General features: G+C 40.9%; 1 protein-coding gene and 1 long non-coding RNA gene across 2 annotated transcripts in view; one reads left to right on the top strand and one right to left on the bottom strand.

The window, feature by feature from the left end:
- The window catches only part of LOC139023065 (uncharacterized), a 234,347-nt gene that overhangs the window by 196,772 nt on the left and 20,179 nt on the right, over positions 1 to 17,396 (bottom strand). The window lies entirely within an intron of this gene.
- Positions 1,609 to 10,403, top strand: zgc:153031. Its single transcript, XM_023972097.3, has 6 exons — positions 1,609 to 2,055; positions 6,541 to 6,590; positions 6,868 to 6,976; positions 8,485 to 8,611; positions 8,936 to 9,051; positions 9,253 to 10,403. The coding sequence occupies exons 1-6, from the start codon at positions 1,907 to 1,909 to the stop codon at positions 9,347 to 9,349; spliced, it is 648 nt and encodes a 215-aa protein (XP_023827865.1). The 5' UTR covers positions 1,609 to 1,906; the 3' UTR covers positions 9,350 to 10,403.

Below are 17,396 nucleotides of genomic sequence, written 5' to 3'. Positions count from 1 at the left end.
ACGGACAGCTGATCGTCCTCGCAGTGGCAGACCACGTGTAACAACACCTGCACAGGATCGGTACATCCGAACATCACACCTGCGGGACAGGTACAGGATGGCAACAACAACTGCCCGAGTTACACCAGGAACGCACAATCTGTGAACGCACATCTGTGCTCAGATTGTCTGCAATAGGCTGAGAGAAGCTGGACTGAGGGCTTGTAGGCCTGTTGTAAGGCAGGTCCTCACCAGACGTCACCGGCAACAACGTCACCTATGGGCACACCGTCGCTGGACCAGACAGGACTGGCAAAAAGTGCTCTTCACTGACGAGTCGCGGTTTTGTCTCACCAGGGGTGATGGTCGGATTCGTGTTTATCGTCGAAGGAATGAGTGTTACACCGAGGCCTGTACTCCGGAGCGGGATCGATTTGGAGATGGAGGGTCCGTCATGGTCTGGGGCGGTGTGTCACAGCATCATCGGACTGAGCTTGTTGTCATTGCAGGCATTCTCAACGCTGTGCGTTACAGGGAAGACATCCTCCTCCCTCATATGGTACCCTTCCTGCAGGCTCATCCTGACATGACCTTCCAGCATGACAATGCCACCAGCCATACTGCTCGTTCTGTGCGTGATTTCCTGCAAGACAGGAATGTCAGTGTTCTGCCACGGCCAGCGAAGAGCCCGGATCTCAATCCCATTGAGCACGTCTGGGAACTGTTGGATCGGAGGGTGAGGGCTAGGGCCATTCCCCCCAGAAATGTCCGGGAACTTGCAGGTGCCTTGGTGGAAGAGTGGGGTAACATCTCACAACAAGAACTGGCAAATCTGGTGCAGTCCATGAGGAGGAGATGCACTGCAGTACTTAATGCAGCTGGTGGCCACACCAGATACTGACTGTTACTTTTGATTTTGACCCCCCCTTGATTCAGGGACACATTATTCAATTTCTGTTAGTCACATGTCTGTGGAACTTGTTCAGTTTATGTCTCAGTTGTTGAATCTTGTTATGTTCATACAAATATTTGCACATGTTAAGTTTGAAAATAAACCCAGTTGACAGTGAGAGGATGTTTCTTTTTTTGCTGAGTTTATATACAAAAGTATATACCTGTTGCTGACAGGTGTATAAAATCGAACACACAGCCATGCAATCTCCATAGTCAAACATTGACAGTAGAATGGTCTTGCTGACGAGGTCAGTGACTTTCAATGTGGCACTGTCATAGGATGCCACGTTGCCCCAGACAACTGTAAATGCTGTTATTGTGAAGTGGAAACATCTAGAAGCAACAACCGCTCAGCCGCGAAGTGGTAGGCCACACAAGCTCACAGAACAAGACCATCGAACACCTTTGGGATGAATTGGAACGCCGAGTACGAGCCAGGCCTAATCGCCCAACATCAGTGCCCGACCTCACTAATGCGCTTGTGACTGAATGGAAATCCCCGCAGCAATGTTTCAACATCTAGTGGAAAGCCTTCCCAGAATAGTGGAGGCTGTTATAACAGCAAAGGGGAACCAACTCCATATTCATGGCCATGATTTTGTAATGATGTTCGACAAGCAGGTGTTCATATACTTTTGGTCATCTAGTGTATCTGGGGAGGGAGGGAGGGGGTGCGACCTCCAGTGCCTCGGGTTGTTTCATAATCAGTGGTAAACATGGACAGTCACGTAGCAACCGGAGAGAGCGGTTCCAGATGTGGTTGCAAATTCCAGAAACTCATTCTCTCCACACACAAAAACGTTGGATTCAACAAGCAAAATACTTATCCTCGCCCTCCTGTCTACAGTTGCCTTTAGCTTTGGTCATACTCGGTAGAACAATTCAGTGGTTATGCATCGAAATTATCCTCATCCAATGCGTTATTAAGCCTGCTTGCGTATCTGAGCGAGTTATATAAACACTTGTAAACTCGATGTTAAACCAGACAGTTCATGTTGTACCTTCTACTAATGTATCGACGATGTGCGCGGACAAAGTACAGAAGAAACCGTTGCGGCTCATCGCCGCTGCATGCAACAACATGGGAATAGGAAAAGATGGACACTTGCCATGGGATTTACCGTAAGAGAAAAATTATTATTTATTTATCCCTTTTGGATTTTGATTTGATGTATGCCTTACGGTTTCAAGTTTGGGCTCTTTAAAAGCCAGCATTACACGTTACATGCTTGTGTGATTGTAGTATATTCAATGATAACAATTCCTTTTTTCGTTTTCATAGATTTAGGCCACTAGATATTTCTAAACATCTATACGTGGACCATTAATTGATGCGTATACTACATTTAATTGTGTCCTAAATGCGTGGGGTACTAAGGGTAACTAGCCCCCCCCTAAGAACAATGTCTTATCGCTGTCACGTTCCTGACCTTATTTTCCCTTGTTTTGTATTTATTTAGTATGGTCAGGACGTGAGCTGGGTGGGCATTCTATGTTATGTGTTTCTATGTTGGGTTCATTGTCAACTAGCCTGATATGGTTCTCAATCAGGGGCAGGYGTTTTGCGTTTCCTCTGATTGAGAACCATATTAAGGTAGGCTGTTCTCACTGTTTGTTTGTGGGTGATTGTTCGCCACTCGTTTCGCTTCCTTCCTTCCTTCCTGTTCGTGCATTCATTTTTATATGTTCTGAAGTTCAGGTCTGTTCACGTCGTTTATTGTTTTGTAGTTTGTTTAAGTGTTTTTCCGTCTTCGTTTACATAATAAGTATGTATTCAAACCACGCTGCATATTGGTCCGATCCTTGCTCCTCCTCAGACGAGGAGGAAGACGAGCGTTACAATCGCTGACACAAAAAAGTAATGTTTTGGAAAAAAAATGGTATGCGGATGAAGGTAATGCTTAGGCGAATAAACTATAAAAGGAAATAAATGGCTATTTGATGTAAAGTTCCTCTTTACAACTCACCTGCACATACATTGTCTTTGTCATTTCATTGTTCATTTTCCTTACAATCCATTATGTACAATTGCACTAAATATTATTGGAATAATGCAAGATTTTAAATCCCTGCAGTCTTTAAAATGACATTCAGGAGCAAAATGTTTTCAATAGTTGTTTTTCATTCATTAAAAAAATTGATTCATTGGAATATAACATTTAATAACAATAAATTATAGCTGAATTAATTCAGTGTAACATTGATGTTGCATCTCTTATGCTCTGCTATTGCACAATTCTAATTTGTACATAGATCACAAATGAAGCTATCCCCAGTCAAATTGGAGCACAACTCATAAACCCACCTCCTGCGCTGCTCACACCTAATCCAGTCCCTACTTGTGACTGGAAACAGCTCCTCACAGAAAAGACACCCCGCATCCCCTCGTTGGTGGCTGATGTAGCATGTTGTGTTGCAACAACCTTCTTTGAGACCTTTTTTTTAAGAACCTGATTCGTTTTCTTACTCTCTCTTTTCTTCTTGTTGATGTTTCTGTCGAGCATTATCTTCCAGCAGCCTTTTGTAAGGTGAGGCTGTCAGTACAGCCGTAGACTCTGCCTTCCTCTTCCTCACCTCCTGGAGCCTTGGCCTTAGGGACAACTCCAATAGAACTGCTGCAGCTGTTGGTTGTTGGTTTAAGCAAAAACAAACAAACAACAAGAACACACGAGTTTTGGTACAATAAACACTTCTAATCACTATATGCAAATATATATTCCCTAAAATGAGTGCTGACATTTGGAACAAGGGTAGGCTGCAGGGTGGAGGTTGTGGCGGAGGTAGATGTGGTGGAGGTAGAGGTTTTGGCATTAGAGCTGGTGGTGGTGGAGGTAGAGCTAGTGATTGTGGCGGTAGAGCTGGTAGCCGTATCGGTAGAGGTGGCGGTGGTGGCGGTAGAGTACTGTGGTTGAATGGATTCTTTGCATTGAAAATAAATGACAAAAACAATACATCGGTGTTAGTACAATAAACACGTTCTACCACGTACATGCTGCTTCTGCTACATTTACTTCATTTAGATGACTTTTTCTTACCGCCAATGGGCTCAGGCTCCTTTATAACCTCAGAGGCCACGACGTCCGCCTCTGTGAAGATGTCCTTCTCCAAAGGCCACAGCCCACTGGCCCGGAAGCCCTTCACTCCTCTCTCCACACTGGCCACCTTGTTATAGTCCTATAGTCATATAGTCTTATGGGAGTGCTGGCCATCGAGGATGAAGATGTGGGGTTCCTCAGGGGTGCAAACAACACTGTGGGCGAAGTAGTGGAGCCAGTCGACAAAGATGGTACTGTCGACCCAGCCTGAGTCCCTCACCCTTCCAACGGACCCTGGAGGTGCTCCAACCAGCAGCTGTTTGTTCATCCTCTTCCGGGGGAAGATGAAGAGTGGCGGCACATACTGCCTCACTGCACTGATAGCACAAATTACTGTGACTGTGAAGCCCCTCTCTGCGCTGGTCATCCGTGCAACCTTTTTTGCTCCCTTGGTGGCCACCACAGGCAACAGTTTCTGGACGTTTTGTATTCCCGTCTCATCCATGTTCCAAATCTTTGTTGGCCCGACGTCCCTGACACTGTTTAAAATGTCCACGTAGGCCGTAAAAAAACTGGTCAACCTTAAGCGTATTAAAGCCCACAGCCCTCGCAAGACTGGTTGCTTGAGATATTCGAACTGACAGTTGACGGTTGTGCTTCATTATTTGTATTATTTTATTTTATCCGTTATTTTAAGCCACTGAACCTATCCACCCCGGCATACCCCTTTCCTTTGTTGAAACTGTGTTTGATTCCCATCCTCTCTGCCAGATCGAAGGCAAGTCTTCTCACATCCCATGATGTTAGGCCAAATAGGGCCCTTTCCAAGTGGTTGACAAGGTCACTTTAATACGTGGAAGAGAAGACTGGCGCCCCCTGAAGCCTGGGTTTTTCACCTCCTTTCCTCTGTGGTGCCATAGGGTTCTTGGTGAAATGTTGAACACCCTGGCAGCCCCCTTTAAGGTCTGGCCATTTTCTTGTAAGGTTCTGTATTTATTTTCTTAGTCAACCTTGTGTTCTGTTTCGTTGTGTTCTTGAACATAGCCCTGTTTATTTGTGTTCTTGAACGTAGCCCTGTCTTTCATTTTTGTTCATTGTTTTCACCTGTGTTAGTTACTCACCTGGTCTCATCAGCTCCTTATTTAGTTCAGTTCATTCTGTTTGTGCCTTTGTGAGGTATTGTTTGTTTTGACTCTACTGAGCCTTTTCCTAGCTCCTTTGTGAGAACCAGTTGGAGCCGTCAGTCCTAGTTTTGATTCACCTGCCTGTTTGCCTACCTGTGTATAACCTTTGCCTGCGACCACGATTCCTGCCTTCTGCGAAGGCAAAATGAACACCTGCTGCGCTCTGCACGTGAATCTACACCTTTTTCTCCCTGATTATTCATTACGTTTCTATTACGTTCAGGGCATGCTATATTACCTCAGTCATAGCTTCCATGGTCTGTTTTCTTCTTGTATGTTCTCATCTGAAAATAGAAACATTAAATTATATAAGGAACTGACCCCTAATCTAACAGATGGCCCCAAACCCTCCCTAACCACACAGGACTCTGTACCTTAAGACAAGACAGTTTCTTTCAAACCGCCTGACTCAAAGTATTAGTTTTAACCTGCAGGGGGAGAGGTGCCAATTTAAAAGCTCCCTCTTAAAAATATAGCTAGATATCTAGCTATATGACATATAATGCTGTGTAAAATAGCTAAAAGTCTATAAAGTAACTAACTGTAAATCTATCATCCACTAGTGCAAACATTTACAACTGCAATTAAGTCATGTATTTTACCTCCGACGATCTTGTAAGGTTGCTAGCTAGCACTGCTAGCAGTTTATAATAACTAGCATTTACTGCTAGTGGAGGTTGCTAACTAGCAGGTTAGCATAAACTAACCGTCTAAATGACAGAAACACATTAATAACATAAAGGGGTAACTAGCCCCCAGGGGCCAGTTACCCCCTAGATGGGGGTGCCGAGTTGCCCCCAAGACACTCATCCAATATATTACTATTTTTCTCTCTAAACAAGTGGATTATTTAAGGCTTTCCTACTTGTATATAAAAAAAAATGTTTAAACTATACATCTAACTTCATTGGACTATAGCTACAACTTTTTCATAATAATAAAAAAAATTGATCAACTTACCACAATTGTTTTGTTGTGATGACAGAGAGGACATTTTTGGATGAGCAAGAAAAGTGGCAGCCAGGGAAGAGTTGATAAAATAATTTGGTGATATCTTGTGGACTTAATGTGAATTACAAGGGGGGGGGGGGGCAGTTTCCCCAGGGGGCTAGTTACCCCCTAGTACCCTAATTACATTTTGACCAGTTGTCAACAGGTGGCATGTGAAGTCAGATCCCATTATGCTTTTTGGGATGGACACAGTTACTTGATAACATTTAATAACAGGGGTAACACTTGTCTACATGTATTTCAATATGAAAACATTTTTTTCAAGTTTCTGGTTCTTGAACCGACTTGTATGTAACCGTCCATACATAGGAATATTTGGCAAGAGTTGATAGTATTGGTCCAATTGTAATCAATGTATAAAAATATTGCGTTCACAGGACAGAATTCAAATTCTTTTTGGACACTACAACAAATGTCTCCCTACCAGGTAATTTTGATTGATTTCCTTTCTGACTTAAAGGCTTTTAACAGTGCTCCAACTCAATGATGGGAAAGTATAGAGCACAGAGAAATGCAGACAAAGAAGCTGTTGTTGAAATGCAATAGAACCTTGCACCTTTTCTCTAAAAGGTATAATAGATACTACAACCGGAGTTATTCAGCTACTGATAGTTTGACAGCAATATTCACTATAAGTAATGAAATAGTTACTTCTTCCAAATGGTCTTTACATTGTAAGGTGAACTCAATAATCCCTTTCACAGGAAAATTTAACATGATGGTGTGGGGCAGGGGCTGCTGGTTCTCCAACCCAGACAGTCTGTTCTCTATGCTGCCCAATGTCCTCCATGTGGTCCTGAGTACCACCCTGAGGTAAGCCAAAAGTCACACTACTACCAATCACACACACAGTCCACAACCTAAAAACATGTTTCATATACAGTTGAAGTCGGAAGTTTACATACACCTTAGCCAAATACATTTAAGTCAGTCAGTTTTTCACAATTCCTGACATTTAATCCTAGTAAATATTCCCTGTCTTAGGTCAGTTAGGATCACCACTTTATTTTAAGAATGTCAAATGTCAGAATAATAGAGAATTATTTATTTCAGCTTTTATTTCTTTCATCACATTCCCAGTGGGTCAGAAGTTTACATACACTCAATTAGTATATGGTAGCATTGCCTTTAAATTGTTTAACTTGGGTCAAACGTTTCGGGTAGCCTTCCACAAGCTTCCCACAATAAGTTGGGTGAATTTTGGCCCATTCCTCCTGACAGAGCTGGTGTAACTGAGTCAGGTTTGTAGGCCTCCTTGCTTGCACATGCTTTTTCAGTTCTGCCCACACATTTTCTATAGAATTGAGGTCAGGGCTTTGTGATTGCCACTCCAATATCTTGACTTTGTTGTCCTTAAGCCATTTTGCCACAACTTTGGAAGTGTGCTTGGGGTCATTGTCCACTTGGAAGACCCATTTGCGATCAAGCTTTAACTTCCTGACTGATGTCTTGAGATGTTGCTTCAATATATCCACATAATTTTTCTTCCTCTTGATGCCAACCATTTTGTGAAGTGCACCAGTCCCTCCTGCAGCAAAGCACCCCCACAACATGATGCTGCCACCCCCGTGCTTCACTGTTGGGATGGTGTTCTTCGGCTTGCAAGCCTCCCCCTTTTTCCTCCAAACATAACGATGGTCATTATGGCCAGTTGTGCACCGGGGCCTCCCACTCCTCTTTCTATTCTGGTTAGAGCCAGTTTGCGCTGTTCTGTGAAGGGAGTAGTACACAGCGTTGTATGAGATCTTCAGTTTCTTGGCATTTTCTCACATGGAATAGCTTTCACTTCTCAGAACAAGAATAGACTGACGAGTTTCAGAAGAAAGTTCTTTGTTTCTGTCCATTTTAAGCATGTAATCAAACTCACAAATGCTGATGCTCCAGATACTCAACTAGTCTAAAGAAGGCCAGTTGTATTGCTTCTTTAATCAGAACAACAGTTTTCAGCTGTTTTAACATAATTGCAAACAGGTTTTCTAATGATCAATTAGCCTTTTAAAATGATAAACTTGGATTAGCTAACACAACATGTCATTGGAACACAGGAGTGATGGTTGCTGATAATGGGCCTCTGTACCCCTATGTAGATATTCAATAAAAAAATATGCAGTTTCCAATTACAATATTCATTTACAACATTAACAATATCTACACTGTATTTCTGATCATTTTGATGTTATTTTAATGGACAAAAAAATTGCTTTTCTTTCAAAAACAAGGACATTTCTAAGTGACCCCAAACTTTTGAACTGTATTGTGCATATAGAAAAGTTGCGTTTTAGAAATGATTACTTATTTTGGGCGTCACTCACTCCTCACAGCACTCTCCCGGAGCATGCCCACTTCCTGTGTCAAGATTTCGACAGCATGATCGGCTTAGCCTTGCTGCAACCCCTATGTGACCTGGTGGAGACCATCTGGGTTGTGGGTGGTCCACAGGTCTATCAGGTGACTGTTGTGTCTCTGTGGGTGGTGGGAAGTTTGTGGTGCAGTTTTACCTGGGCCCGTATTTATAACACGTCTCAGAGTAGGAGTCCTGATCTAGGATCCGTTTTGACTTTTAGATCATAATGAATGAGATTACATGGAAAGGGGGACCTGATACTAGATCAGCATTACTCTGAGATGCTTTATTAAAATTGGCCCAGGACTTTAAATCCAATATATGGGTTAGGAATAAATAAGTGGATAAACATTTATTATTATAGGACAATCCATCCACTATATTTGTCTATACTGTAGCTCATTACAGTACCTTTCCCTTGTCATCAGGAGGCTCTGATGCATCCCTGGTGTGAACTCGTCTTCCTCACTGACATCATGGCTGACTTCGACTGTGACGTCTTCTTCCCGCAGTTTGACAGAAGCATTTTTAAAAAACAACAGAGGTAAGGAAGCATATTTTATTCTCTGCTCTCCTGGCCCTAGGCTGCAGCACTGTTTGCTTCATCTTTGGACTGTTTTGATAAGTGGATCTATACTCTGTTCTGATTGACCAGGTCCACAAGTCAGGCCAAGTGTTTGAAAGCTTTTTGTGTCTTCGTCAATCTGTCTAAGTTGTCCCTTTGTTTCCCTTAACTTCAAACTAGGTTTCCTGGAGTACCAAATGAGATTCAAGAGGAGAATGGGGTTACATTTAAGTTTGAAGTTTTCAAGAGGGAGATCTGTAGCGCTGAGGTGATTTAAAACTAACTTACTGCATGAATGCAAACACTGACTATTCTTTGTCAGACGTTGGGTGCCTTTTTGAACTATTCAGTTCTCCAGTGCAATTCTAATAGTAATCATTATCCAGTTGTACATTACACATGTCCCACTCACTCTGCTTCATCTCATCTACCAGTGACTCAATCTGCACAGTTCCATAACACTAATGAATCAGATAAGTCAATGTGTCCATCCCATTCAGATTTGTCTTACTGTAGGTCATGTGTTGTCAGATACAGAAGGGTTTTCATATTTGGCACAAATGATCGATCCACTGCTGTCCCATATAATATCCTTCCTTGTCTGATGTATAATCCTTGCTATCCTCTCCCCTCATCTGTAATATTCTGCTAGGACCAAACCAATATGGTTCTGTCTGAGTCAGAGATCATGTCAGACGAGTGGTCTGGGGTGACTCATAACAACATGGGCACTAAGGATGGGGGGTTGTTCCTGATAGTGCCTACGTAACAGAGGGCGATATTTATGTCTGAAGATTTCATAACATATTGCGATTTACGGCATGAAGTCGCCACCCAAAGGCTGGAAATCAGCCTGGAATGGTTTTTACATTTATAATTATGATGCAATCAAAAGAGTATAAGAGTGCTTAGTATGAGCCAGGAAATAAATATTTTATTCCAGATAAACAAAAAATGTCTTGCTTATTCTGAATTATGTTTCTTGAAAGGTGTAGGAGAGCTGTTATTACATTTATTGCAAATGTTTACAATTGAGGAATCTCTGCAATGTAGTGATGTACGTTGTAATGATACTTGCATGTTTTCCCCAAAGGAACTGTATGTATCTTCTATTGTAAATTCTTCAACTTGGCATGATATTGTATTTGTCATCATGGCTAATTGAAACACTTGTCAATCAGTAAATATTCATTCAACTCCATCTTTCAGTATACAATGTTGGAGTAAATGATCCACTAGATGGAGACATAAGACAAGACATAGAGAACAAAGTGCCCCCTGAAACCAATTTCTTTCCCTTTCTACAACATTAAAAACATGATCGAATGTCATGGATGTGGGTGAATGTGATGTGTGAACCAGTTTCTTAGAACTTGACTTTGCAAAAACAGTAAGACCGATTACTGTCAGACAGAAAGACAGATTACTGTAAAACAGATTATGACCTGATGTCCTCTATATAATTGTGTATCAAAGTACTTAAGAACATCCAATCAGACAACCTTTTTATAACACAAAGAAAGTGACTATGGGGAAATTGCTCAAGATATGAGACCCAAGAGTGTTTAGTCCGTGCCATTTGATTGAAAGCTACAGGTCTTGTCAGAGTACAGTATAAATCTTCTTCCCATAAGAAACAGGGTAACCTTTACTGAGGGAAACTATGGGTGCGTCCCAAATGACACCCTATTCTCTAGCTTATGTAGTGCACTACTTTCGTGGAGCACTACATAGGGAATAGGGTACCATTTGGGAAGCCCATTATGCCTGGGAGATCCTGGTATTATAACAGCTGAGGAGGAAGATTCTTAGCGGTGGTCACAGCACACATTAATTCTCCAAGCCCTACTGACCCCAGACATGGAATATTTACCACCTTAATACTCTGCCATGCTGTCGCCGCAGCTGGTAATCATACATTTTAATTGCAGGTGTCATCTATTTTCATATTTTCCCAGAGTTATGCCCCATAAAAGCAATGTGTAACCCAGGCTAATAATAACTGGTGTCACGTTTGAAATGGAAAATAACAATTTATACTCCCTCTTATTAACCTCTCCTGCTTTGGGATATAATTCAGACTGACATAGTCACCGTAGAGCAGCACACAGGGATCATCATTGAGAGGGAACAAGGACAGAGAGAGAGGGAGAGAGGGAGCGAGAGGTGAAGACATCATTTGCATTTATACACCTAGCAGGGTCTAGTTCATTACACTCAAATGGAAGCAAATCTTTTAACAGAGAACATACTGTCAGGGGTGGAAAGACTACTGAAATATCCTTCTCCAGTAGAAGTACTGTTACTTTAATGACATTTTACTCAAGTAGAATTAACATGACTGGCGAAAAAAAATACTAAAGTAAAAGTTTAATAATGTAGCTAATTTAAAAAGTACTCAGCGTAAAAGCAATTTAGTTACTTTTAAAATAAAAACATTGACCTTGATAATTAGCTACTTTCGCTAAGGGTACTTGAACGTTGTTACACATTATATTTTCCATGCATTAAATTCAAAAAGCACGAGAGGAAATGTAAAGTAGGAACTAAGCTAATTTATTTTGAGTTGCAACAAGGCACATCTGTATAAAAAACTAAGAATGTCAAAAATATACTTAACGTTTGAAAATAAATGAAACATTCAAAGCAAATATTTTTACAAAAATCTGTACAAATGCATAAACAAAGCTGCCACACTTCTAAATAAACATTTATAATTCTTTCAACCATTCAATCCCTCATTCCCCAATCTGTTACTTTTTTTTCATGAAAAGTTCAGGTAGTACCAATAGAGGTCAGTAGATGGTACTCTGTTTTTAAAGATTGCAGCAATTTGGAGATTACTGAGATGCATCTTGGTGTGACAATTTATGAGGGAGAAGTCACTGACATTGAAACCGACTGTAGAAGATGAGGTGAACCTTTGGGACTCCAATGTCTCCGAACATACCCTTATAGCTGTCTTGTTTTGAAATTGTACATGACTCAGAAGTAGACACATCTAATATCCATTCAATTAAAATATCCTTTGGAAAACCCAAATTCATTAACATGTACTTATCATTTGGCTATTGCCATGACTACAGGCCCATGTTGTTAATGATACAGGATATGGGGGAATGATGAAGCGGTCTTGTTACAGTTTTTTTTTCTCGCTTTGGTGCAATTTTCACAAGTATGTGGTACATTTTCACAACTCTCAGTACAAAACATAATCAAAACGGCAGTTGTTACGAAAACTCTATGTGCATTTTCAATTGACTAAGTACAACACACAAAATCATACAGTCACTTTTTCACCAAACTTAATCAGTGTTTCATAGAGAAATGCAAATGTTTCACAATTGCAATACATGCTCACATAAAGTAATTGCCTTTTGCAATGCAAAGCTCACACTCCTTTTGATATGATTTTTTTTATAAGACATTGTGCTATTACTTAATCCGAATGCTCTCAATTGATGATCACTTAACCGTTCGGTAAACCTATACATGTAAACTGGTTTGTCTGCTGCAGATTATGAGAACTACATCATGAAAATGTATGTTTGTAAAGTAGAAACATAAAAAGTATGGTATATACTCAAATGTACTACTAAGATGATGACTATTATGCTTTTACTTCACAGTAAGTTTTTTAAATTTTAAATCTGATATTGACAAGATCAGATATGTGCTATGTAACACTGCTTACCTAAAATTGCATTGGCCTATACAGTAATATATGCCATTTACATAGCAGACACTTTTATCCAAAGTGACAACAGTCTACACATTTTGGTATGTGACCCCAGTGGGAATCAAACCCACAACTCTGGTGTTGCTAGTGCCATGCTCTTATGAACTGAGCCACATACATGATGACTACAATGCAAACATACAATATAATACAATACACAATTACAATACAGGTGGAAGATGTATGACTGCCATCCCCATGAGCGTACCTGTAAGGGCTGTCGCTCTCCTCATCCTCGGACGAGGAGAGGAGAGAAGGATCATCAGACCAAAATGCAGCATTTGGGAAATAAGCCATCTTTTATTTCAATACGACAATGGCAACACGAAACAAAACAAAACACTTTCAAATTTACAAAACAAGAAAACGACGTCGACGAAACCTGAACATAAACTTACATAACTACACGTAAACTCACGGACAGGAAACAGACGACATCAAAATAAACGAACAGCCAAACAGTCCCGTATGGTACATACATTCGACGACACAGGAGACAATCACCCACAAACAAACAGTGAGAACACCCTACCTAAATATGACTCTTAATTAGAGGAGAACGCAAAACACCTGCCTCTAATTAAGAGCCATACCAGGCAACCACAACCAACATAGAAACAGATAACATAGACTGCCCACCCAAAACACATGCCCTGACCTAAACACATACAAAAACAACATAAAACAGGTCAGGACCGTTACAGTACCACTCTTCTTCAGGCCGTGGATGAGGCATGCAATGATTTCAATCCAAACCAATGCCAGGCTTGGATTCGCCATGCCAAAAGGGTTTCCTCAGGTGCATGAACAATGAGGATATTTACTGCGATTTCCATGAGAACCTATAGCCAAATGCTCAAGACCGGCTTGATTCAAACTAGTGCCTGCTAAACATTAAGTTTCTTTAATTTTTTTTATTTGATTACATTGTGAAAGATGTCTTCAATGATCACACCTAGAATGATCACACCTAGAGATTATGGATATTTGACCTAAAGTCAAAATTGAGTGTACATTATAGCCGAATGTGAAAACTAGCATACTACATTCAACGGGCAATTTTGAAACATGTGTCTTATATGTTTTGCTGTTGGATTAACTGTTGTTAAAATAAATACAGTGAGAAAATATCATTTTGTTGTGTTTTGGTGATTAAACCAATGCACTCACTATATTTCAAAGTAAACTTATATTTGGATCAATGGTTGTGTGGTGAAAAATGTCTACAAACAAAATGAATGCACAATGAAATGTTTTGAATGTTAGACTGGCTGGGTTACAAGTGTTACCAGTTTGGAGTTTGTACGTGTGAAAATAGTACCAAAGTGATTTAAAAAAACAGTAAACTGTATCTCTCCCCCCTATGGTCAGACTATGGCAGCATCTGAAATGGCACCCTATTCACTTTATAGTGCACTACTTTTAAACAAGGCCCATAGTGCTCTGGTCAAAAGTAGTGCACTCTATAGGGAATAGGGTGCCATTTCAAACACAGGCTTAACCCAGTCTGTTGGTTTGGCAGTGACCCCATCATCTACATTTTATCTGAGCTGGGGACCTTGAGGCATAAAGTCATGACTTCATTAGCTGTGCTGCTCACTCCCCATTAAAATGCACTCTGAGCATGTTTCAAGGGCTCCGGCAGGCTTTAGCACATTACGAAAGGCCTTTAAAAGAAGCTTACAGTACAGTATGTGTTGCTAAGGCTTGGGGTACATGCTTAGCAAGGCTGCATATAGATTTTTGCCTTGAAATAAACATGTGCACACTAATATAAAACCACTCATATCTATTGTATGGCATGCGAAAAGCAGACCAAATTTGATTCTGTATATAATAAATGCATTTCCACTAATTTCAATATAAGAGAAGATTGCAGGTAAAAAACATGTTTATCATTGTAGATCAACTCTTCCATAAGGTGTTGCAGTTGCAGTGTTTGCCTATTACACTGAAGATGACAGTGTGATAGACCTATACACACAGGTAATACATGCATTCCCAATGAACTGATACTTGATTTTAGCACTTCAAATACTGGTAATCCTATCTGCAAAGAAACAAAAACTCTGTACAAAACACATGCCTCCTAAAGGGACGAAAGCAATACTGAGACATTGAGACACTGAGATCAAATCATATTGTGTTTGTCACATGCTTCATAAACAACAGGTGTAGACTAACAGTGAGAATCTTACTTAAGGGCCCTTCCCAACAATGCAGAGAGAAAGATATAGAAATAATAGAAAAATAATAACACAAGGAATAAATACACAATGAGTAATGATAACTTGGCTATATACACAGGGTACCAGTACTGAGTCGATGTGCAGCGGTATGAGGTAATTGAGGTAGATATGTACACAGCACAGGAGGTTGGCAGCACCTTAATTGGGGAGAACGGGCTCGTGGGTAATGACTGGAGTGGAATCAGTGATATGTATCAAATACATCAAATACATGATTTCCAGGTGTTTGATGCCATTCCATTTGCGCCGTTCCGGCCATTATTATGAGCCGTTCTCCCCTCCGCAGCCTCCTGTGACATATATAGTGCATTCAGGAAAGAATTCAGACCCCTTGACTTTTTCCACATTTTGTTACGTAACAGCATTGTTCTAAAATGGAATTTAAAAAATTATCCTCATCAATCTACACACAAAACCCCATAATGACAATGCAAAAACATGTTTTTAGAATTGTTTGCAAATGTATTAAAATAAATATCACACTTACATACGTACTCAGACCCCTTACTCTTCTTGGGTATGACGCTAAAAGCTTGGTACACCTGTATTTGGGTAGTTTCTCCCATTCTTCTCTGTAGATCCTCTCAAGCTCTGTCAGGTTGGATGGGGAGCGTCGCTGCACAGCTATTTTCAGGTCTCTCCAGAGATGTTAGATCGGGTTCAAGTCCGGGCTCTGGCTGGGCTACTCAAATTGACTTGTCCCAAAGCCACTCCTGCGTTGTCTTGGCTGTGCACTTAGGGTCTTTGTCCTGTTGGAAGGTGAACCTTCGCCTCAGTCTGTGGTCCTGAGCGTTCTGGAGCAGATTTTCATCAAGGGATCTCGCTGTACTTTGCTCAGTTTATCTTTCCCTTGATTCCAGTGTATGCTGTTGAAAAACAACCCCACAGCATGATGCTGCCACCACCATGCGTCACTGTAGGGATGGTGCCAGGTTTCCTCCAGACGTGATGCTTGGCATTCAGGCCAAAAAGTTAAATTGTGGTTTCATCAGACCAGAGAATCTTGTTTCTCATGCTGTGGGGTGAGTCTTTAGGTGCCTTTTAGCAAACTCCAAGCGAGCTGTCATGTGCCTTTTACTGAGGAGTGACTTCCGTCTGGTCACTCTACCATAGGCCTGATTGGTGGAGTGCTGCAGAGATGGTTGTCCTTCTGGAAGGTTCTCCCATCTCCACAGAGGAACTCTGAAGCTCTGTCAGAGTGACCATCGGGTTCTTCGTCACCTCCCCGTTCAAGGCCCTCCTCCCTCGATTGCTCAGTTTGGCCCGGCGGCCAGCTCTAGGAAGAGTCTTGGTGGTTCCAAACTTCTTTCATTTAAGAATGATGGAGGCCACTGTGTTCTTGGTGACCTTCAATGCTGCAGAAAGGTTTTGGTACCCTTCCCAAGATGTGTGCCTCGACACAATCCTGCCTCAGAGGTCTACAAACAATTCCTTTGACCTCATGGCTTGGTTTTTGCTCTGACATGCACTGTCAGCTTTGGGACCTTATATAGACAGGTGTGTGCCTTTCCAAATCTTGTCCAATCAATTGAATTTACCACATATGGACTCCAATCAAGTTGTAGAAACATCTCAAGGATGATCATTGGAAACAGGATGCACCTGAGCTCAATTTCGAGTCTCATAGCAAAGGGTCTGAATACTTATGTAAATAAGTTATTTCTGTTTTTTATTGTTAATACATTTGCAAACATTTCTAAAAACCTGTGTTTGCTTTGTCATTATGGGGTATTGTGTGTAGATTGATGAGGATTTAAAAAAAAAAATATTTAGAATAAGGCTGTAACGTAACAAAATGTGGAAAATGTCAAGGGGTCTGAATAGTTTCCGAATGCACTGTAGGTAGGGATAAAGTGACTAAGCAACAGGAGTGTGTGATTAGTCAAAAGAGTTTATGCAAAAAGGGTCAATGCAGATAGTTAAATAGTTAACCAATAACTACCCGGACTATCATAGATCATGTTATCCACAGTGATACTGGCTGGTTTTAATACATAGGCAATTCCTCACACACATTCAATTGACATTGCATTTTATTCAACGTTGCATCATAAAATATAAAAATATAATTATTATCAAAACATTATTTAAATACAGGGATAAGCTCAAGTGTTGCCTCTTTCAAGGTAACCTCATCCCCAGGCTAAATGCACTTAGGGAGGAGATGTCTGCTGCATGAGACTACTTTCAAGGCAAGCTTTTCTCCTGACCTTAATAATACCATTCAGCATAAAGCCAAACTCTGATTCAAGTCTCCTTCCTCTTGTGATATGAGAATGTTAACCATGACATCATCACATGGATCTGCGTTTTAGACCATGAAATCAAGGTCAATC

This window comes from Salvelinus sp. IW2-2015, linkage group LG26 (assembly GCF_002910315.2).
Source record: "Salvelinus sp. IW2-2015 linkage group LG26, ASM291031v2, whole genome shotgun sequence".
Lineage (NCBI taxonomy): Eukaryota > Metazoa > Chordata > Actinopteri > Salmoniformes > Salmonidae > Salvelinus > Salvelinus sp. IW2-2015.
This window is presented reverse-complemented; position numbering and strand designations above follow the sequence as displayed.